The sequence below is a fragment of the Artibeus jamaicensis genome, unplaced genomic scaffold, assembly GCF_021234435.1.
Source record: "Artibeus jamaicensis isolate MK-2021 breed Jamaican fruit bat unplaced genomic scaffold, CSHL_Jam_final scaffold_847, whole genome shotgun sequence".
Taxonomy (NCBI): domain Eukaryota; kingdom Metazoa; phylum Chordata; class Mammalia; order Chiroptera; family Phyllostomidae; genus Artibeus; species Artibeus jamaicensis.
Window position 1 is genome coordinate 15,281,448 of NW_026522057.1, and position 22,156 is coordinate 15,303,603.

At 47.6% G+C, this 22,156-nt stretch overlaps 1 protein-coding gene across 4 annotated transcripts in view; it reads right to left on the reverse strand.

Annotated features, from left to right (window-relative positions):
• Nucleotides 1-1,348: 1,348 nt before the first annotated feature.
• The window catches only part of RPS6KA1 (ribosomal protein S6 kinase A1), a 38,827-nt gene continuing 18,019 nt past the window's right edge, over nucleotides 1,349-22,156 (reverse strand). For 3 of the 4 annotated variants that reach the window (XM_037135843.2, XM_037135844.2, XM_037135841.2), the window contains 16 exons: nucleotides 20,758-20,864; nucleotides 19,981-20,018; nucleotides 19,498-19,640; nucleotides 19,001-19,071; nucleotides 18,615-18,703; nucleotides 17,606-17,670; nucleotides 17,261-17,363; nucleotides 15,656-15,786; nucleotides 14,341-14,466; nucleotides 14,041-14,130; nucleotides 13,528-13,686; nucleotides 4,358-4,519; nucleotides 4,097-4,173; nucleotides 3,700-3,817; nucleotides 2,673-2,810; nucleotides 1,349-2,304 (listed from right to left, as the gene is read on the reverse strand). In XM_037135843.2, the coding sequence (XP_036991738.1) occupies nucleotides 2,182-2,304; nucleotides 2,673-2,810; nucleotides 3,700-3,817; nucleotides 4,097-4,173; nucleotides 4,358-4,519; nucleotides 13,528-13,686; nucleotides 14,041-14,130; nucleotides 14,341-14,466; nucleotides 15,656-15,786; nucleotides 17,261-17,363; nucleotides 17,606-17,670; nucleotides 18,615-18,703; nucleotides 19,001-19,071; nucleotides 19,498-19,640; nucleotides 19,981-20,018; nucleotides 20,758-20,864 (1,740 nt within the window). In that variant the 3' untranslated portion in view covers nucleotides 1,349-2,181. The remainder of the gene's footprint in view (nucleotides 2,305-2,672; nucleotides 2,811-3,699; nucleotides 3,818-4,096; nucleotides 4,174-4,357; nucleotides 4,520-13,527; nucleotides 13,687-14,040; nucleotides 14,131-14,340; nucleotides 14,467-15,655; nucleotides 15,787-17,260; nucleotides 17,364-17,605; nucleotides 17,671-18,614; nucleotides 18,704-19,000; nucleotides 19,072-19,497; nucleotides 19,641-19,980; nucleotides 20,019-20,757; nucleotides 20,865-22,156) is intronic. The other variant, XM_053660382.1, reaches the window with a different exon arrangement.

Sequence of the window (22,156 nt, forward strand, 5' to 3'; positions counted from 1 at the left end):
TGATAGCAATACTGCTGGCCTACTGACCACACTTTGAAAAGCCCAGCCTCTTGGTTCTCCAAACTTTCTCCAAAGTAATGTTCCCCAAATTTATCCTTATAATCCAGACCCCTCTCCAGAACTCCAACTTCTAATTCCAACTCTTAGTCGACAGTTTTCTTTGGATATTTAAAGGCATCTCCCAAAGAGTTTTCAAATCTCCTCCTCCCCAATTTCTCCCTCAGTGCTCACTTGCTTAAGTAAAAAATCTAGAAGATATCCATGAATCTCCTTTTTCTCAGTCTCTACACCCGAACTGCCAGCAATTACTATCTGCTTGACTTACCAAGGCATATCCTGACTTTGTTCACTCCTATCTCTATTCCCACCACCCTAGTCCAGGCCACCTCATTTTGTCTGAGCTACTGCAGTAAGCCACTGACTTGGTCTCCCTGCCCACCCTTTCCTCCCCATCAATTCTCTACCTATTAGAGTGATCTTTTAGAAATGTAAATCAAATCATGTCACTCTCCTGCTTCAGTTCTTTTGGTACTTGCATCTCACTTAGAATTAAACCTGAACTCTACCCTGGCCTACAAAGCCCAGCATGACTGGCCCCTGCCCTCCTTTCCAACTTCGTCTTGTGCTGACCCCTGATCCTGACATCACAACTACATAGGCTTCTCTTGGTCCTTAGCATGCCCAGATAGTTTCTTCCCTGAGGCCTTTGTCCCAACACTGCCCTCTGCTTCCTGGTCTTCACTGACCTCTTTTCATCATTCAGATCTTAGCTTCTGGGTCATGTCCCCAGGGAGGTCTTTACTGATCACCCTATCTCTCACCCCAATTTAACACTGCATATTCTATCAGTAGTTGACCTTGGTTTAGTAACTGTCCATTTTCCTACTAAGAGGTAAGACACACGAAAACAATGATCTTGTTTTCTACTTGGTTCACCAGTGTCTAAAGCAGGGCCAGGATAGGTACTCAAGAAAAATTTTACTGTGTAAGGCGATGTCATTTCTTCTCTGACACTCAGTTTTTCCATCTATAAAACAGGGATAATAATATTATCTACCTCACAGGGTTCAGATTAAATGAGATATACACATAAGGCTCAGGCACAGTGCCTGGCACTTGGTCACTGGTGGCTAATAATTTCATTACTGATATTAATAGCATAATAGAATCCCCTGGCAGGAATGTGAGGGCAGAGGTGGTGGGACTCCCACATGCTCCCCAAATCACTTGAGCTGCAAGCACCTGGGCTACTCAGCCCTCGTCCATTCCTTGTCTGTCACTGCCAAAGTCCTTACTGCCTCATAGCAGAAAGTGGGCAAATTCAGGGATGAAAAGTGGAGGCAAGCGTGCTTCAACTCAACTGTAAGTTTATTAGAAAGGCCATGAATAGATGAACCCTGAGTTACCAGCTGAGGAGAAAATGGGAAAAAAAAAAGCCCCTGCCCCTCCTGACCCACCCCAGAGGCCTCCTCTGAATTCTGTCCTGTGGCAGACTCCAACCGAAGTCAGTTAAAAAGTGCATTCCAGATGCTCCTCTGGGAGTAGCCAACTTAACTGCAGGGGATCCACTGGAGGGGCTGATGTGGATGCTGGTGCCTGGAGCTGGGAGCCATGGGGCCTTGGTTCTCTCCTCTAGCAGGAAGTGGTTCCAGACCCTCCAGCAGAACAGTACAGAAAAGGAGCTGACCGGAGATAGAGCAAGTTCTGCTAAACCAAGGGCTCTGGAAGTTGATGCTGGACTGCCTCGGAGGTGGGTACAGATGGCTACAGAAAGCCAGTCGTGGGATTCCCAGGGTAGGACCCCAAAGCTGCTCTAAGGAGTCTCAGCCACAGAGAGCCCTAGTGTGACTCAGTGTCGCTCCTGGGGCTGCACTGGCTACTTCTGCTCCCAGAAAGGCAAATGGATCTTGTAGAAATCCATGGTGGTTGATGTCATTTTTCCTTAAAAAAGGTAAGAGTTTGTACAGTGAATTGATTTCAACCAGCAGAGCCTGAGCTGAGAAGAGTCTATTCTTGGGAAGAAGGCACTTCTCACACCCTCACTGGGGTGATCTGGGCTGGCTGCTTCCTGGGCCCCTTGGGGCTCTGCTCCCTCTGGCCCTGACTCAGGCCTGCTTTCTCCAGGAAGTATGCCGCCTCCACTGAGCTAGCACTGCCCTGCAGCCTGGATGCCCTGGCCTCTCACAGGGTGGTGGATGGCAGCTTCCTCACCCGCCGCTGGGCCAGGATAGATGACTCAATGGGCTTCAGCTGAGGGGTGGGCTTGGAGCTGTTGAGTGCAGAGTACGTAGCTGCCATGGCTCCCTAGGAGAGAAAGTAAGAGGTCAGTTCATGATGATGGGAAGTATAGGTAGAAGTGGGGACATTGTGTTTCAGGGCCAGACCAGCTCCTCCCAGCATTCCATAGCCCACCCAGCCCCCTGTCAATGCAGCCTTGGTGGTCCTTCATGGTCTTGTCTCCTACATCAGAATGAAAGCTTCAGAGGTAAGGGGCTGTGTCCCCAGCAGACTAGAGGCCTTTGAGTATATTGTTGACACCACACTCAATGCTGCATGTAGACTGGGGCCCCAGGACAGATAGACATGGCATCTCCTAGCTCTACCACTCCAAGTCCTTGACCATGGAACCTTGGCCTAGGATCCCAGATGCCTGGAGCCTGGGGTGGCCATACCTTCACAAGTTGTAGGTCTTGGTGGGACAGCTGGCTCTGGGGAAGCTTGTCTTTCTCGGTGATCCATGGATGCTGCAGGACCTGCTTAGCTGTGAGGCGCTGATGGGGATCCACGTGCAGCATCTTGGACACCAGGTCCTGGGGACACAGCCGGCAAGTGGGTTGGTAAGAGGGCCCAGCAGGGGAGCAGAAAGTTGTGTCTCACTGATGGGAAATGGGCAAGGCAACCATTTCTACCATCTGTTGCTGCCTAAACCCTGGCAGTATACTCTCCCTGTGATCCATTCCCCACACTGCTCCAGGGCCTCCCTGGGCACAGGACCTTCTTTGGGAGTTCTTCCTAGAATACCCTTTTCTTTCTCTTTCACCTTCTAGAAGTCAGGCAGAAAGGTAAGAAGAACATAAGTTAGGGGGTCAGGCAGACTCAGGTTCAAAACCTGATTCTCCTGCTCATCAGCTGAGTATCCTGGGCCATTTATTTCAAATCTTTGAGCCTCAGTTTCCCCTCTAAGAAACAGATATAACAATGATACCTGCCTCATAAGGCTGATGTAAGGTGGTACTATTCATTGAAGGCTCAACCTAGTGTCCAGCACAGAGGTTCCCATAACTGGAAATTTACTAGTATTGAAAGTGCAAGTGTACCCTCCTCAGAAAAGGCCTCTCTGCTTGGCATGGTCAGTAGCGCTACTCTGTACCTCCACTGTCCATACTCCTGCCCAGGAAGGCCCATCTCTCTCTGCTGCCTGGCATCTCTGTTCCCTGTATGTAAGCCTATACCTCCCCCCACACTAAATTTCCACAAGGCATAGTCACATCCCTCTGTGCCCTGCAGGCCCAGAACATGGGAAGGGTCAGTGAATGATTATCCAGTTGTCCAAACACGGTGAGGGGGCAGCCTGCCTGGGAATTTCCCACTTGGAGAAAGAAGATTTCAGGTCATCTGTTCGTAATTTGCTGAAAAGCCCAGCAATGGTACCCTGCCTCCCCACCCCAAAGGATCTGGGTCCAGGCCTCACAGACTAACCTTGGCTGTCTCTGAAACTGTGTTCCAATTTCCCCCACTGAGGGTAAACTTCCCACTGCCGATCCGGGTCAGGATTTCCTCTGGTGTATCATTGGGTCCATTGGCAAATGGAGTGTATCTGGAGAAAAGTCCACCTAGTCTGAGTATATCTTCTAGCCTCCATTCAGGGGCTAGAGGTAGGGGGCCATTTCTCCTCTTTCAGACTGGAAGCTCCCAAGGGCGGCATCTATTTCCTCAAGGTGAAACATATAAAGATAGGGCCATGTCCCTATCTTCAGACCTTCCTGAGGCAAGGCTAATTGTCTCCCATTAGACAAGCACCACCCCAGCCTATACATTAGGGCTGGAGGAAGGGGCAAATGTATTGGGAGGAGGCCCAGGCCAATGGGGCACTTACCCTGCCAGCATGGTATACAGCAGAATGCCCAGGCTCCAGATGTCACAGCCTTCATCGTAGCCCTGGCGCTTCAGCACCTGGCAGGAAGGAAGACAGGAGAGTGGTCAGTCTGAGGGACAGTGGCAAGTGGCCCCATAGGCTTACCTGCTATTCCCTGAAGGGTAGGACTTGGGTCCCAGTCATAAACTGGATCCTCCCTTGGTACCAGGGCCAAGGCCACACAGAATGCTCATCCTCACCTGCAGCTGAGACCTCACTCACCTCAGGTGCCACAAAGTTGGCAGTGTAGCAAGGTGTCATGAGGAGCCCATTCTCAGCCCGCAGCTGCTTGGCGAAGCCAAAGTCACAAATGCGCAGGCACTCGGGGTTCCCAGACTCATCCACATATAGGATGTTGCTGGGTTTGAGGTCCCTGTGCACAACCTGGGGACAGAAAGCTGGTCAGTTCTCAATGTGAGCAGACTACTATGGCTCAGATCAATGTCCAGGATGGCAGAGTTAGGAAGATGGGTCCAGAGTGAGGGAGAAAAGGAAGCAGAATCTGAAAGGAAGGGAAGGGACTGAAATGGGGCCTTTAATGGTGCTGGTACTGCCCACTTGAAATCTCCATGTCATTGTCTACGGGCCAGCTCTAACTTCACCTATCCACATTCAACTTCTTATTTCTCCTCTCAAATATGTTCATTACACAATCTTACCTAATGGCAATTCCACCCTTGCAAATGCTTGGGTCAAAATCTTAAGAGGAATTCTTGTTTTCTCATATTCTTCAACCAATCAATCAGCAAGCTCTATTCGCTCTACCATTCAAATAGATCCAGAACCCATCCACTTCTCAGCCCCTCTACTGGCAGCACTCTGATCTTAGCCTGTACCATCCCACCCCTGGATGGTGGCAAACAGACCATAATTGGCCTTCCTGCTTCACCCTCGTCTCCTACAGTCTTTTCTAAACATAGCAGCTAGAACAATTCTGTTAAATGTAACTCAGATCACGTTATCCCAGCTAGAAACCCTCTAAGGCTTCCCCTCTTAAGAGCAAAAGTCCTTATAATGGCCTAAGGGGCACCACATGATCTCTCCCCTGTTCCTCACCAGTATCTCTTACACTCTGTGGTCTAACTACACCAGCTTCTTTGCTTTTCCTCCTACGTGCTATGCACACTTCTGCCTCCAGGCCTCCTTCTTGAAGACTCTTCCCTCAGGCACCTACCTGGCTCATTCTCTGTTTCTTTTAGGTCTCAGCTTGCACACCAACTTATCAGTAAGTCTGGACCACTCCATATAAAATATCAATCACCAAGCAGAGCTCCTTGGTTTCCTTCCTTTGCTTCACTTTAATCCATAGCATTTACTATCATTTGACATAATATTTATCTAATTGTTTTCTGAATCTACCTACCAGAATGTAAGCTCCATGAGAGTTTTGGTCACTGCTATATTCGAGCCTTTAAATTTCCTACCAGGATTGAGCGTGGGCCTGCGAACCAAAAGTTCGCGGTTCAATTCCCAGTCAGGGCACATGCCTGGGTTGCAGGCCAGTTCCCAGCAGGGGACACACCAGAAGCAACCATACATTGAAGTTTCTCCTCCTCTCTCCTTCCCTTCCCTTCTAAAGATAAATATATATTTTTAAAGTTCCTACCACATAGTAGATATTCAATAAATATTTGTTGAATGAATGGATAATGATACTTACTATTGAGGCCTTAAGCAAATGACTTTTTTCTACCCTCCATTTGATTATCTGTAAACTGAGGGAGCTGGATCACTTCACTTTTCATCCTCCCCCCTACCTCTGTACAGTTCTGTTCAGCCACTCCTCTAACTATCACCTAATTATTGACCACTCAGGTCTCTGGCCCTAGCCTGGACCTTTTCTGATTGTAGGCTTTTATAGCTGCTTACCAGATGGCAACCACTGAATATTCCATAGACCCTCCTCACACCTAACACAACCCCGACTAAACTCATACTCTCACTCCTGCTCCTGAGAACTAATGGTACCTCCCTTGACATTGTCAAAAATCTTCAATGGCTCTCTTTACCTACAAGTTAAAGCCCAAAGTCCGTATCCTGGTGTGGGAGGCTCAGCTATCCGTTCTAAGTTCTGTGTCCACTGTATCCCTCAAATGTCCCAAGCTCAGGCCAGTGAGGGCTCCTTCAGCCATGAACAGCCCTATCTGCCTGTGAAATGCCTGCTCACTTCCAGCACTTAGCACAGGGCCTAGCACACAGCAAGTGCTAAGTGAACTCTGTTCAGTGAATGAATGAATCACACCTCCGAAACATGTAAGCCCTTGGAATTTAGATGCACTGAGACTTGTAGATTAGTTGGCTTTATGAGATGGTCATAGTCTCAATTGAGTCCTGAACCCTCTAGCACAGGGGTCCCTAAGCCCCAGTCTATGGACTGTTAGGAACTGGCCACATAGCAGGAGGTGAGTGGCTGGCGAGCCTGTTAGGAATGGAAAAACTGTCTTCCATGCAAATGATCCCTGGTACCAAAAAGTTTGGAGACCGCTGATCTAGTAGATGTCACAGGGTGAGCAGGTTGGAGGGTAAATATGACCCAGGATAGTCCATCTCTACAGAGAGAAAAGAATCAGTTAGATGAGGAGAAAGAGCTACACTGGCAGGGTTGTCCTGGAGATGCTGTGAATTGCATCCACACCACAGGGAAGTGCCTTCCTGGGCAATCAGTGCCTGACCAGCCTCTAGGGCTCTCTACTTCTGGCCCAAAGGACAAGCCCAGGCCCTTGAGAATGTAGACTCCTCTATTCCCTGCAGAGGGTACAGCCAAGCTTACCAGATGTCAGGGATACTCAGCTTGGCTGAGGACATCAACCATGCAGAACAAATGATCATTCTGGTTTACAAAGTATTGTCCCAACCACTACAGGCTCTATTTTACAGAGAAGGAAACCAAGGCAATGAGAGGGGAATTGACTTACTTGTGTAAGTAAAAAGCAGAGGTAAGACTTGATCCCAGCTCTGACCTTAATTCTAGTCTTTCTAGTTTAGTGTAGCACAGATGACACTTTTGGGAAATGGGGATATGAAAGTTTTCAACACAATATTGAAACACAATAGAGAAACAACAAAATCCTACAGGGAACTATGGCTCACCATGGCAGGTAGTCCCATAAGTGACTGATACCTGTCCCCTAGGTCATATGTGGGGAAAGGGGGGAGTATAGTCTCACATCTCACTACACTGAAAAGTGCAATAGGCTGGGCAAAAAATGAGTGAAACAAGGCTGAATGGGAGCCATACCAACAAGTCTAAAGAGGTATCTGTTACTTATTCCAGCTTACAGTCACCATGTTAACAACTCAGGCCTAGATTCTAAAAGCAGTACCAAACCAAAGCAAACTCCAAACAGAAAAACACCCCACATCTTGTAGGCCAAATGCAGACACTGGGTAATTAGGCAGAGTTGTGATTTCAGTCAAGAGTCAGGCAGGCCAAGGTGTGAATCCTAGCTTTACCAGATGTAGCTGTGTGACCTTGGGCATGCCATTAACCTCCCTTGCCCTTGGTTTTCTCATTTGTAAAGTGGGGCTGGCAATAGTGCTCAGCCCCCAGGGTTGCAGAAACACATGAGTTGTTTATCAGGAATATTTAGCAGAAGGCTTGAGAAATGGCAGCTGCTGTCATAGTAACCCCAGCACTCCTTGGGGCTGAACCCCACCATCATGATGAATGTTAAGATACAGTGACTGCTTGCCAAGTGCACTTAAAAATTAGAGGGTAAGAAGGACAGGTGCTGTCCACAGCAGTATCTGATCACACACAGTTAGGAACATAGACTCTGGAGCCACGGTAGCTATAAAACTTTTACTTAAGCTACCAGAGCCTCAGTACCCTCACTTACAAAATGAAGATAGTGACAATACCTGCTTCACAGGTTCGCTGGAACAATTAAATGAGTTTGAATGTAAGTGCTTACAACTCTCTCTGGCCTATAGAAAGTGCTATGTAGTGCCGGCTGTCACTAGCAGCAACAGCATCTCTGTCATCACCAACATCATTGGAGGATGTGCATTGAGGTGTCCATGACCAGCCAGAAAATAAAAAGATGACCTTCTTTTATGTAAATCATCTGTTAAACGGAGCAGACAAGGTGTGACTTTCTACTGAGTTCTCAAACAGGCTGTCCCTGGCATGCTGGGGCCCTTACAGAAACAATATGAGGGAAGCTAGAGACTTAAAAGGGTTCCACATGTTAAACAAAGACCTCTTGCAAAAGAGGAGGAAAAAGGCAGACAACCCAATTTTCAAAGATGAACAAAGGACTTGAACAGGCATTTCATAAAAGAGGCTGTCTAAAAGGCAATAAACATGAAGAGGTGCTCAACGTCACTAAGCCATCAGGGAAATGCAAATTAAAATCACTATACAATACCACCCCACATCTACCAGAGTGGCTATGATTAAAAAGATGGAAAATAACAAGTTTTGGTGAGTACCAGAACTCTCACATGCTTCTGGTGGAAGTATAAATTGGAAAAATTTTGGAAAACTGGCAATATCTACTGAAAATGAACATACACATACACTGTGAAACAGCAATTCCAGTGCTAGGTGTACACCCAACGTTAGAATGTACATATGTTCACCAAAAAACAAGTACTAGAATGTCACAACAGCATTATTTATCACAGTCAAAAACTGGTACATGACAACCCAATGTCTACTAGTAGTAGAATGGACAATTAAATTGTGGCCTGTTCACCCAGGCTGGTATGGCTCAGTGGATTGAGTACCGGACTGCAAATCAAAGGATCACTGTTCGATTCCCAGTCAAGGCACATGCATGGGTTGCAGGCTGGGTCCCCAGTTGGGGGTGTACAAGAGGCAACCACACATCAACGTTTCTCTCCCTCTCTTCCTCTCTCCCTTCTCCTCTCTCTAAAAATCTCTTTTTTTAAGATTTTATTTATTTATTTTTTAGAGAGAAGGGAAGTGAGGGAGAAAGAAAGGGAGAGAAACATTGGCCTGCAACTCAGGCATGTGTCCTGACTGGGAATGGAACCCAGAACCCTTTGGTTTGCAGGCCAGTGCTCAATCCACTGAGCCACACCAGCCAGGGCTAAAAAATCTTAAAAAACAAAAACAACTGTGGTCTGTTCATACAGTAGAAACTATACATCAAGAATGAAAAAACTACAGTTACATTACAAGTAGATTTCAGAGAATGTTGAGTGGCAAGAGCCAGACAGATATAAAAGAGCATGTTTGTATAAAATTTAAAGATACGCAAAACTAATCTAAGCTATCAGAAGTTAGCTTACAGCCCTGGCTGGAGTGGCTCAGTGGATTCAATGCAGGCCTGTGAACTAAAGGGTCACTGGTTTGAGTCCCAGTCTAGGGCACATGCCTCGGTTGCAGGCCAGGGCCCCAGTAGAGGGCGTGTGAGAGGCAACCACACATTGATGTTTCTTTCTCTCCCTTTCTTTCTCCCTCCCCTCCCTTCTCTCCAAATAAATAAAATCTTAAAAAAAAAAAAAAAAAGAAGTTATTTTGGAATGATTATTGGGGAGGAAGCCAGGACAGGAAGAGACACAAGGGGATTTGGGGAAACCAGAAATATTTCATGCCTTGATATGGGTACTGGTTATATTGGTGCATTCACTCTTTGAAATTTATTGACTTGTACATATTGATTATGTTTAAATGACACTTCAGTAAAAAGATATAAGAGATCTCAGTGGACCCTGCTCCCAGTTATCCCTTTCCCATCCCTTGGTTCATATGGGAGTACCGACTTCTAGACCACAGATACTGCCAGTGTGTAATCATCCCAGAGATCCTCCCTCCATATTTGGACTCAGTGAAAGCTTCCCATTTCCTCATCATCTGCCCCTGGTTTTTGGAAAGGTCCAGAAGCTTTGGAGACCCACAGACTCCTGGCTCTGAGAAAGAGACAATTTTTTCCCCTAACACTCCCACCAAGTGGTGGTCTGTGCTTGGGTCTAGTGGAGGAGTCCACTACTTTGGAAGCAGTTTCCACTCTGGAAAGTCCTTCCTCGTTCTGACCTACTGAAAACTCACTGCTTCAGCCCTGTCTTCTAAATCTTAGGGGTAACTTTAGTACCTACCTGAAAACAAAATAGGAAAAGAAAACAAATTTACCATCTGACCTGACATATTTAAATATTAGTTTGTTGAATCTGGCCATTTCAAAAAACCAAAACCACTTCAAACATGACCATAACAGTACATGTGGTAACCAAACTGAAGTTCTGGTTATGAGGTAAAATTTTTTTTACAGAAGCATCCCCCCTAATAAGTCAGAATCAGACATTGCTATCTTTTGCAAACTCTAATAATTGATTCAGGCAAAGATCCTAAGGGGATGGAATCATTCTGTAAGATGTTGTTGAGGATCTTTACCATTAGTCCCACCCACCACCTGCCACCTGTTCACCCATCCCTGGACTGTTACCACCTGATATGATCAATGACTAATGGGGGCAATGTGACATGGCACTTTGGTTGTATGAAGTACATCCCATGAAGTAATCTTTAGCTCCTCACTCTCAAAAAGAAGCTAAAGCTGAATCTAAGTGAGATGTTAGAGCACTTGAAGTTTATAGAAAATTCAGGTAATAGAGAAACAATTAAAATGATGCCATGAGGAAGCAGACGCATTCCGTATAAGAACTGATCTCTTCAATAAGGCAGTGGCATAAGGCCCTGGCCGGTGTGGCTCAGCTGATTAGAGCACTGTCCCATAAACCAAAAGCTTACAGGTTTAGTTCCTGGCTGGGGGCACACGTCTAGGTTGTGGGTTCAGTCCCCAGGTGAGGCACATGCCAGAGACAACCAATCAATGTTTCTCTCCCCCTCTCTCTCTTCCTCCCTTCCTCTCTCTCTAGAGTCAATAAGCGCATCCTTGGGTCATGATAAAACAGAAAATAAATAAATAAAAATAAATTTAAAAAAAGAAGGTGAGGTTTTACTTTGGAGGTTACATGAATGCCCACATTTAACAAAACTCATCAAATTGTATACCTAAGATACACTGCGTGCAAATTTTACTGCAATTTTATTTTATTTTATTTTTTAAAAGATTTTATTTATTTATTTTTAGAGAGGGAGGAAAGGAGGGAGATAGAGGAAGAGAAACACCAATGTGTGGTTGCCTTTCACGTGGCCCCCACTGGGGACCTGGCCCACAATCCAGGAATGTGCCCTGACTGGGAATCGAACTGGCAACCCTTTGATTCGAAGCCCATGCTCAAACCACTGAGCTACACCAGCCAGGTCTTACTGCAATTTTAGAAAAAAGACTTAAGGAATATAATGAGTGAATAAAGGGTGTGAACCTTGCAGAGACTGATTCCAATAAACCAATCATCGAAAGATATTTTTGAAAGAACAATCAATAGGGGAATGTATCTATTGACAGGATAATATATGAAAACAAGTAATCATTAATTTTGTTAGGTGTTATGAAATAAAATGTTTGCTTTCTTTAGAGTTACAGATATATAACAAAGATGCTATAAGGTCTGAGATATGCTTTAAAATACTTTAATTATATGTAGTAAATATCATAAAATTTTCAAATTCTTTTCAAATGTACCCATAAAAATTATATATATATATATATATAGAGAGAGAGAGAGAGAGAGAGAAAGAGAGACAGACAGACAGAAATAGAGAGACAAACAGAAAGAGAAACAAAGCAAATTTGGCAGGCTGTGAAGATTTGGTGAATCTAGGAGAGAAATGATTTTTATTGTATCATTCTTTTAATTTTTTTTATAGGTTGAGCTTTTTTTGTCAATAAAAAGTTAGGAAAAAATACATCAGCAACAAGAAAGAAAAAGAGAAAAAGGGAAGGAAGGATAAGATAATCTTGATCCCTGGCTGGTGTAGCTCAGTGGATTGAGCACAGGCCTGTGAAGCAAGGGGTCGCTGGTTTGATTCCCAGTCGGGGCACATGCCTGGGTTCCGGGCCAGGTCTCCAGTGGGGGACGCGTGAGAGGCAACCACACACTGATGTTGCTCTCCCACTCTTTCTCCTTCCCTTCCCCTCTCTCTAAAAATAAATAGATAAAATATTTAAAAAAAAAAAGATAATCTTGATAATTCTTGAATCCAAGTGATGGAGATCTGGGGGTTCATCATCTATTCTTCTAGTTTTGTATAACCTTGAAAATTTTCATAAGAAAAACATTAATTTAACCCTGGTTGATGTGGCTCAGTAGACTGAGTGCTGGCCTGTGAACCAAAGGGTCACCAGTTTGATTCCCAGTGAGGGCACATACCTGGGTTGCAGGCCAGGTGCCCAGTAGGGCGCATGAGAGATGAAACCACACACTGATATTTCCCTCTCTTTCTCCTTCCCTTCCCCTCTCTTTCTCCTTCCCTTCCCCTCTCTCTAAGTAAGTAAGTAAGTAAGTAAGTAAATAAATAAATAAATAAATAAATATATGTTTTTAAAAACAAAAAGTTAATTTTTTAAAAAGGCATAGCAACAATGTGGTCCTACTTCCCCCTAATGTTTCCGTGGCATCCTCCACTGGCCTGCACTGGACCATGGTGCCTTCCCAGTGCAGCACCTCACTGCATCCCCCCTCCATGGGTGGAGGTCTTGTTATTGGAAGTTTGTAGATGACAGGTGAGACAGTATCAGAGAGGTAAGACTTTCCCAACCTCTCACACAGGACTTGAACACAGCCAGTCGGATTCCAGAGCCTACATTCTTAACTCCCATAGTATCTGACTGGTAGCCCTTAAAACATCTCCTCCAGAAACTTATGCTCTGTTTTGGCTTCAATACACTATAAGGAAATTTTCCACCTCTGCCTTGTGCAATGATAAAGGCCAAGTTCTACTGTTTGGACATGCTCTTCTTCTGTAGCACCTGTGTGTTTCCAGCATTTCCTCCTACATGTACTTCCTCTGTCTTAGTAGCTGAACTCACAGCCAAATTCACCTCCCCGAAGCACTAAGTGCCCCACAGTGACCTTGCTGCTTCCTAACTCAAAAACCCACTTTCTGTCTGTAGCTGCCCATCCAAATTCCTCTGTCACACATCCTGGCTCAATTCTTCCCTGGCTGTGTTATCTTGGGCAAGTAACCTCATATCTCTGAGCCTCAGTCTTCTTATCTGCAAAGTGGGCCGGTAACAGCACCACAGAGTTTTGTGAAAATCAATTGAGATAATGTAAGGAAAGAACGTAGCAGGTGCCTACCACATAGTAGGTACTGAATAAATGTTGCTTTGCACAATGTGGCCTTGTCTTTTCCTTCCCCCCCTCCCTCCCTTCCATCCGTCCACTCACTCACCATCCACCCTTAGACTTCCCTCTGTCTGGTTGTTGAAGATTGCTACTGCCTGGGGCAGTCCACAGCTCATGAGTTCTGCTGGTGGTATGACCCTCCCATTCAGTGCCTCCTACACCAGACTTACCCCCTGGGAATGCAGATACTCGACTGTCTTGCTGATGGTGTACAGGACAAAACTGGCCTCCCTCTCAGAGAAGAATTTCTGCCGTAGGATCTTGTCCAGCAGCTCCCCACCCCGCATCAGCTCTGTTACCAAGTACACGTGTTTGCCATCATCATATACCTGCCAAAGACATTACCATCAGGTCCCTCCCCTCAATGTCAGGTCTGGGCCCCTTGGTTACCAGTTCACCAGGCCAGGAAAGAATGATAAGAGCTCAGGCACATGTTCTGCTCTGTGCTTCAGTGGCTCTAGTGGGGCCTCTGCATGTTTGGGACCTTATCCTCCCTTGACAGGAGAATACTGGTACTTGTCCCCTGATGGGGGCCTCCTGGGGTGCAGCCAGACCAGAGGCACCAGGACCCTCCCTCTCCCATGAGCAGAGGAAGATCAACAGTCAAAGGAATGGCAGCCCTGAGACAAATCCTAGAGTCAAGTGCCTTAGTCTGTACCCCACTTCCCCCCACTATCACTCACATCTTTTAGAGTGATGATATTGGGATGCTGCCCATACCGCAGAAGAATCTCAATCTCTTCTGAGGGATCCCGCTTGCTCTTGTCAATCACCTGAGGAAAAGGGTGCATGTGACAGGGTCAGGGAAACAGTCTCCAGAGTCCCTCCCTGACATGGAGCCCACACTGCAGGGCCTAGGGTCTAGCAACACACCTTCATGTATCCACAGAGCCTCAGGCATCAACCCTCCTTGCCAAAGAGCAAAGGTTACATTGGCTTCCCCCCAGCCCAGCAGCCATGGCAGATGCATGTTGGAGACCCACCTTGACAGCATACTCCATGTTGGTAGCCTTGTGGACACAGCGCTTGCACACGGAATAGGAGCCCACACCAATCGTCTCCTTTACCACGTAGCCATCACTAAAAACCAGGTTCTTCCCATGTAGTTGCTGCAGAGACCAAGAGGTGGGGCTGATCCTCTACTTTAGAATGCAGGGAAACTTCCCCAGCACCCAAGGCTTTGACTCAATGGAGATAGCACCAAGCAGGAACCAGGATGCCTGGGGTAGAATGATGGCTGTGTGACCTTGGGTAAGGACCTGACCTTCTCTGGACCTGTATGATGGGCACACTTGCTGGCCCCCACCCTGCAGTCAGATGGTAGTGAAGTGGGCAGGCTTGAGGGACACAGGAACCTGAGCTAGGTCCCAGCTGTCACTTACTGTGGCCTTGGGCAAGTTGCCTTCCCTTTCTTGGGTGTCACAACCTACCTCATTAGGTGTCTCAAGGTCCTGAGACATTAACAGTAGTGAATTCTTCTATAATGCTTAGTGCATAGCAGGAACTATTCTAAGCACTTTCTATCATCCAATTTGGTTTAACATTTGTCCTGGACAAAGATGTCCCAGTTGATCCCTGGCCGGGTGGCTCAGTTGGTTGGATTGTCATTCCACACACCAAAGGTTGCCAGTGTTTCCCTTTCACACTGATGTTTCTCTCTCTTTCCCTGCTCTCTCTAAAATCAATGGAAATATCCTCAGGTAAGGATTAAAAAAAATTCCCAGCTGGATGATAAGTTACAGTCACATTAACTTTATACATATTAACTTATATAGTCCTCACAACTGATGGAAAACTTTTATCATCACCCTCATTTATAGATGAGGAAACTGAGGCACCAGGAAGGTAAGTGTCTCAATCAAAGTTCCTCGCTTTAGAAGCTCTGAATCCAGGCAATGAGCTCCAGAGTCTATATTCTTGCCACTCAATTCTAAATTTTCCACAGCCAGGGAAATTGAAAATGGGGGAAAAGTGTGAGGAGACATGAGCCTCTGCTAACCACCCCTGTTGGGTATTTGACAGCCACCCCCTAGCACCACCAACCTGGGCAACCTCTTACACTTAACCTGTCTACAATGTTCCTGGATGTGCCAGAAAATTTACATCCATGTTGTTACTCCTCTTTTACAAATGGGGAAACTGAGGTCCAAGGAGATTTGGAGGCACAATGAGCTACCTGGTGGCAAGCAGGGTTTGAACTCAGGTCTGCCCAACTCCAGAGCCTGTGTTCTCAGTCATTCGGCCCATAGCTTCTAGGTGGGAAAGGACAACTGGGCAGCAATTTCCTGGACCTCTCACCTGTACCACTGAGTGCAGTGGTGCTTGCATGGTCCGAGGCTTGCTGTCATCCTCCATCAGACCAGTGGCCACGAAGCTGAAGCCACGGAACAGCTGATGGGCACCAGCACTGGGGGGGATGCCTGGGGAATCTACAGGGGTAGGAAAGGGACGTAAGCCTGAGGAGGCACCCTTAATCCCAAGGTAGCCCAGCAAAGGGTGACTACCGGGCTTCTAGGCTTGCCTCAGCAGCTGGCCATAGTGGGAATTTGGGCAGGACCCCTCATCCCAGCCCTTAACTAGCCCATCTGTTCATGTCTGTTTAGACCAGACCAGCCCTGACACATAAGAATAAAAGACCCCACACCTGGTGTCCAGCCCAGGCCAAACACTTCATCCCTTCCTGGATGCCTCCTTCTGGCCTCCCTGCCTCAGGTCTCCTCCTTTAGATCCATCTTCTATGCAGCAGCCAGAGAAATGGTTCCAACCACAGATCTATCCCTATACCCTTCAAACGTTTCCCTCTGCCCACAGGAAAAAGTCAACTCTTCGGCCTGACAATTAAGGTCCTTGTGATCTTAGCCTTCTCTCTCTTGGACTTCTCAGGTCCTTAAAGGAGACCCTGAGTCACTGCACATGCTGTTCCCTCTCACTAGATAATTTACTGCTTGTCTACCCTTCGAGACTCAGCTCACCCACTCTCTCCTCTGACAGGCCTTGCCTGAGGTTGCTCCTCAGCCCCTTGCCCCTATTAAGCTGTACTTGTTACACTGCCCAGTACCACTTTCACGTCTTTTCCCCCAGTGTTGCCTGAGCCATGTGAAGTCAGGGCCTCAGTCTGTCTTGTTCACCATCAATCCCACCATGGCTGGCACACAGTAGGGACCAGATACATATCTGTCAGATAAATGAAGAAAGATGGGACAAAATCCTTGGAAAAGTGCTAAGTTCCCTGTCATGAGAGACATGTGCAAGCTGCAAAGAAAAGCACCCATTCTGCTAAAAACCTTCCTCTCCAGGAGGCCTTCCAGAACTAACTCTCCACCCCCACCCCACACACAAAAATTGGCCAAAATGTCAAGATTTACCAAGCTTCCTCCCAGAAGCCCCTTCCTTAGCTTCTTACAAGGAAAAAAGGGACTGAATGAATATACAGCTAAGCCCATATTCCCAGTGAGTGCACTGAGGCCTGGCAGTAGAGTAACTACAGCAGTTTCCCACACTTGCCCCTGACCTATGGGTGCTGTCGTCTCTGCTCTGCCAGATCATCTCCACCTCATTTTTGCTGGGTCAGATTCTTTACCCCTGACGTGAAATGAGAGCATGATGTTTTCGGTCTTTCTAGTGGGCTGGAAGATGCCTGGGGCAGGGGTCCTGACTTTCCTATTGTGGCCTTAACCACCCGCTCACCCCCACCCCCTCACCCAGACACAAAGAGCCCATAGAGCCCCAAAGTGGGAGAGAGTCAGGCAGAACAAGATGGAGACAAAGAGTCAGAGATCCACCCACATGTCTGCCCACACACCTGGGCCTGCCAGAGTCCTGGCCACCCCTGCATCCCAAGGTACCCCCAACTCCCTGCTTCCCTCCTATATGAATCCAAGACAAATCAGACAAGGGACGCACCCTTGGGTGTACGGGATGTGAACTCAGTGTCAAAGTAGAAGGTGTCATCAGGTTGCGCCACAGCTGGCTTGAAGGGTGGCTTGATCTCACGACGGTACAGCTTCTGCAAAGTGGAGTGGGCATTCAGTTCACTACAGCACCTCCACAGCCTGTCAGAAGCCCCATGAAGGAGGAGGTGGTAGGCTTGGAGCAGTCTATGCAGACAGGGGCACAATTGCTTGCCCTCTGAAGGCCAGCCCTTGCCTCATAGGCCATGCTGTCACTCTGTTTCACACGTAAGGCATTCATCAGTAAAAGCCCCTCCCACCACAACTAAAACCCTGATGGGGTGACAGACATACTCACATTCCAGTCAATGGTGGAGTAGAAGACATGCCGTTTGATTTCCTCTGCCCCATCAGGGCCGGACCCTGAAAGAGCCCAGATGAGGGGTCTGCAGATGGTTCAAACTCCAGACACCACCAAGCAGCCGCACTGGTCTGAGACCAGCAGCTGGTGCAGTCCACCAGGAGCAAGGGGGATAGGCTTATCCTGCCCCAAATCCACCCAGCCATCACTCTAAGGCCTTTTGCCCACTCAGCATTTTCCACTTCTGGGGCCTCTTATCATCAAGCTTCAACATGCTGATAAAAGAAGGAAGGCTCAGAAAGGTTAAGCAACATGTCTAAGACCACACAGGACCGCCTGAACTTGTTCCAAGATACGCTGAGGGCCTCTACCTCCCTCCCATGCCAGGCCTCATTTTTGTTATTCTCTTCCCACTGCCTCTTTCCATTCAACCCCAAGAACCTGGTTCATGGTTCATTTGAACAGAGGGGCCAAGATAAACTGAGCAACTAGTACACACAAGACACATTCATGTGATTTCATTTAATCAGCAAAGCTTGAGATCATCCTATCCCACAAAGATGAGGACTTGGTACACCAGGAGGTGAAGTCAACTGCCTTGGGTCACTTAGTTCATAAACAGCACTCATTCATTCAACAAATATTTATGGAGGGACTACTGCATGCCAAGCAGTGGGGGGACCTGACATGGGTCTGGAACAGGGACCTGAGCCTTTTGACTCCTGAGCTCATGCTCTTCCTCTTGTGCCAGCAGCCTTGGCAGAGGAGCTATGTGGGGGCCTCTGTCCTTGTCCCCAGGGGAAGTGGGGATGACTCAGTTCCTGCCCTCCCCCCTACACACAGGTCACCCCACTGCCCCAAACACCACACATGGAGCCAGAAAGCAGGATGGCCAGAGACACTGTCTGCCTACACAAAGGACAACGGTCCCTTTCAGCCCCAGATGTGGCCCCATGGCCTGGGCTGCAGCTGTATCCCGCTCCCCTCCCGAGCTAGGGTTGCTTACCAAGCCGATTTGCAGGATTCCGCTTGAATAGGGCCCGCAGGAGGCTCTGGGCTTCCGTGCTCAGAAACTGGGGCATGCCTAGCTTTGCCCTGAAACAGCCCCCAGGTCTCATCAGGGCCGAGCTCTGCCCCTGATACCCCATTTCCCCTCCCACTTCTGTCCAGGTCTAGTTTCCAGTTCAGTCCAGACAAGCCATCTACTAACTCACCTTCTGGGATTCCCCTCCCACAGGCCCTGATGGATAAACAAGGGGCCCTAGAATGCTTCACCTAGAGGAGTGTCCCTTTAATGGAGGAATCTGAGGCAGGTTTAGGGTATTATTCTGGACACTTAAACTATAGGCCCTGAGGGGACCCTGAGATGTCAGGGGAGGAGCTGATGCTTACTTCAGAATCAGTGTCATGGTCTCCTTTCGGTCCTTCCCCTGGAAGGGCAGGGAGCCTGTCAGCATCTCAAACTGCAAAAGACAAGGGTCTATTCAGGCTCTAGGCCCCATCTTCTATGCCCCCCACCTCCTCCCACCAGGCCACTCAGCTCCATTCCCAGGATTCTTGTTGGCCTGTTGGAGGTTCACCTGAATCAAAAATTGATTCTCTCTCCCCTCCGTTAAAACACCAGGAGTAATAAGTAATAAGGGCCCAAAGCTGGGGAGGGGCCCAGGGCCCAGTCCCAGGCCGGGGGTGTCCCAGGCCGGGGGCACCCCAGGTGGGTACAAGCCCGAAATTCTTCCAAGGAAGGAAACTGCAGCTGGGTGGAAGGTGAGGCCAGCTTGGCTATGAGAGGAAAAGAGAGCCTTAGAGACCATCAGTCCCCTGACTGTATAGATGAGGAAACTGAGGCCTGAGGCTTGGGTTAGATACTTTACTCCTGCCTGGACACTCACCATCAACACCCCATAGGACCACCAATCTGCACTGTGGGTGTGGCCCTGGCGATTGACGACCTCAGGGGCCATGTATTCCACTGTCCCACAGAAGGAATAGGCCTTCTTCTCGTGGTCAATGGCCTCCTTGCTCAGGCCAAAGTCTTCGGCAAAGAGGGAAAGAGGGTACATGTTAGGACCCCCCCCCAACCTTCTTTGCCACCATACCCTGCACAGCCAGCCTCCCTGCCCAGAGGCCTGAGGGCATTACCCTCAGGACATTCAGGAGTAAACTGAGGCCCAGAGAAGCTAGGTAACTTGCACAAGGTTACGCAATGGGAAGCTAGGGTTCAAACCCAGGCTGTTCCAAGTCTGGGGCCTCAGCTTTTGATCACTTCTGAGTGCCCGGCACAGACGCTCAGGAAGAACAGATTCCTCAGGACTCAGCCAAGGGCCCATCCTGCCCTTTCCTGGGACTGGAGGGAATGGGTGCCCTTCACTCACCGGTGAGTTTGATGTGGCCCTCCTCATCCAGAAGGATGCTGTAATGGAGAGAGGGGAGTCAGAGCCCCTCAGCTGTGGCTCCTTGATAGGTTTTAGTGACACCATGGGGGCTATGGGGGTTGGCCCAGCCCAGAGAAGGTGATCGACCCAGATGCATCTAATGAATGGGTGGGTGAAGCAGGCTGGTGGCAGTGTCATGCAGGTGTATTGGCTATCTTCTTGGATAATCTTTGAAATACTGTGTGAGGTAGCTCTATTTTTATTAAAGCTGTATTTTAACAATGGGGAAACTAAGGCTCAAGGAGGTTAAGGAACTCCTATTGGTAACGGAGCTAGTAGGTGGTGGAGACAAGGTTTGAATTCAAGTCTAACTCTACAGCCGGATCTCCTTCCAACTTAGCACCTATCCCTGGCTCCCAAGTTACCATTTAAGGATATTTACATGTTAAGGAAAATTCTAGAGAGGCCATACCAAGGAATGACCTTTAAAATGGTAGCATCTCAGGTGTCATACTGGATTAGCAAAAAGGTAGGCAACACACCTTCACTGAGGTACCAGGCCCTTGGTAATGATAACACTAGTGATTAGGCAGCCCCCGAAGGTAAGCCTGCCACCACCACTCCACTGTACCTACCCAATTCTTGGAGTAGCCAAGAAAGATTTTCTTGGGGAGAGTCACAATCACCCTTACTGGTGCACCCCTGTCCTAGAAGAGGCCTCAAGGCCTGCTTCTGTACTCCCCAGGGAGGCCAAGGTGAGGCTGGAAATTCACTCACTTCTCAGGCTTGAGGTCTCTGTAAATGATGCCCAGGCTATGCAGGTGGTCCAGACCCAAAGCCAGCTCAGCCAAGTAAAACTTCACGTCCTCCTCTGTGAACATAACCTGCAACAAGCAGGAGGAGGCTTCAGCAGGAATCGCCTCTCCTCCAGGAGCTGGGCTACTGAGCAGTCAGCAGCTTCCTAGTCCTGAGGGTCCAACTTGAGGAGGACCCTTAGAGACTCCAGTGTCATCCACCCTACTCTTTATAAAAGGGTTTGAGGTATGAAATGACTAATATACATGTCATCCATTGTGGCATAGCGAAAGGTTGGAAACAGCCCAAGGACTGAGGAGTAGAAGATGGAATAACTGCCTCTCCCTGCATGACGGAGTGCTGGGCAGCCATAAAGTACAGAAAGGAGTTTCCCCACCTTCTAATATAGACTTATCTCTCAGATATACTGCCTTGAAAAAAAAGCACAGTACAGAACAGTATCACAGAATAGTACCTTTTATGCAAAAATGTGGGGATTAGGCACTGGCTGGTCTGGCACTCAGTGAGCTAAGTGCCAACCTGTGAACCAAAAGGTTGCCAGTTCAATTCTCAGTCAGGGCACATGCCTGGGTTGTGGGTCAGGTCCCCAGTTAGCAGTGTGCGAGAGGAAACCAATCGATGTATCTCTCGCACATCACTGTTGCTCTCCCTCTCGTTCTCCCTCCCTTCCCTTCTCTCTAAAATAAATAAAATATTTTTTTTAAATGTGGGGGCTGTGCCCTGGCTGGTGTGGCTCAGTGGATTGAGCACTGGCCTGTAAACCAAAGGGCTGCATGTTCGATTCCCAGTCAGGGCACATGCCTGGGTTGCAGGCAGGGTCCCCAGTAGGGGGCACATAAGGGGCAACCACACACTGATGTTTCCCTCTTTCTTCCACCTTTCCCCTCTGTCTAAAAATAAATAAATAAAATATTTTAAAAATGTGGGAGCTGAGATTCAGAACATATATAAGAATGGTGTATATTTCCAAAGAGACACAGGAAGCTCAAATAAGAAACCAATAAAAATGTTTACCTATGTGGGGGTGGAGGGGACTGGGGTGGGCTGAAGACATCTCAATGATCTTTTTCAATCATATAAATGTATTACCTATTCAAACATTAAAATAGCATTTAAAAATTTTTTTAAAGTTCTCTTCTAAAGTTTGAATTGTATTAATGGTCCCACTTTTACATCTAGCTAAAATTCTTTTAGGTCAGTTAAAAATCCTTTTGATTAGCACATGGGATATAACATTAAAGTATCTAGCTTTCTGGGTGGATTTGGGCTTCTCCTCATCCTCATGGCCCTGCCTAAGGCAGCCCTGGAGGAATGGAGGTGGAGAGGTAATAGCCACCCTTAGCTCCAGTATCACAGTGGC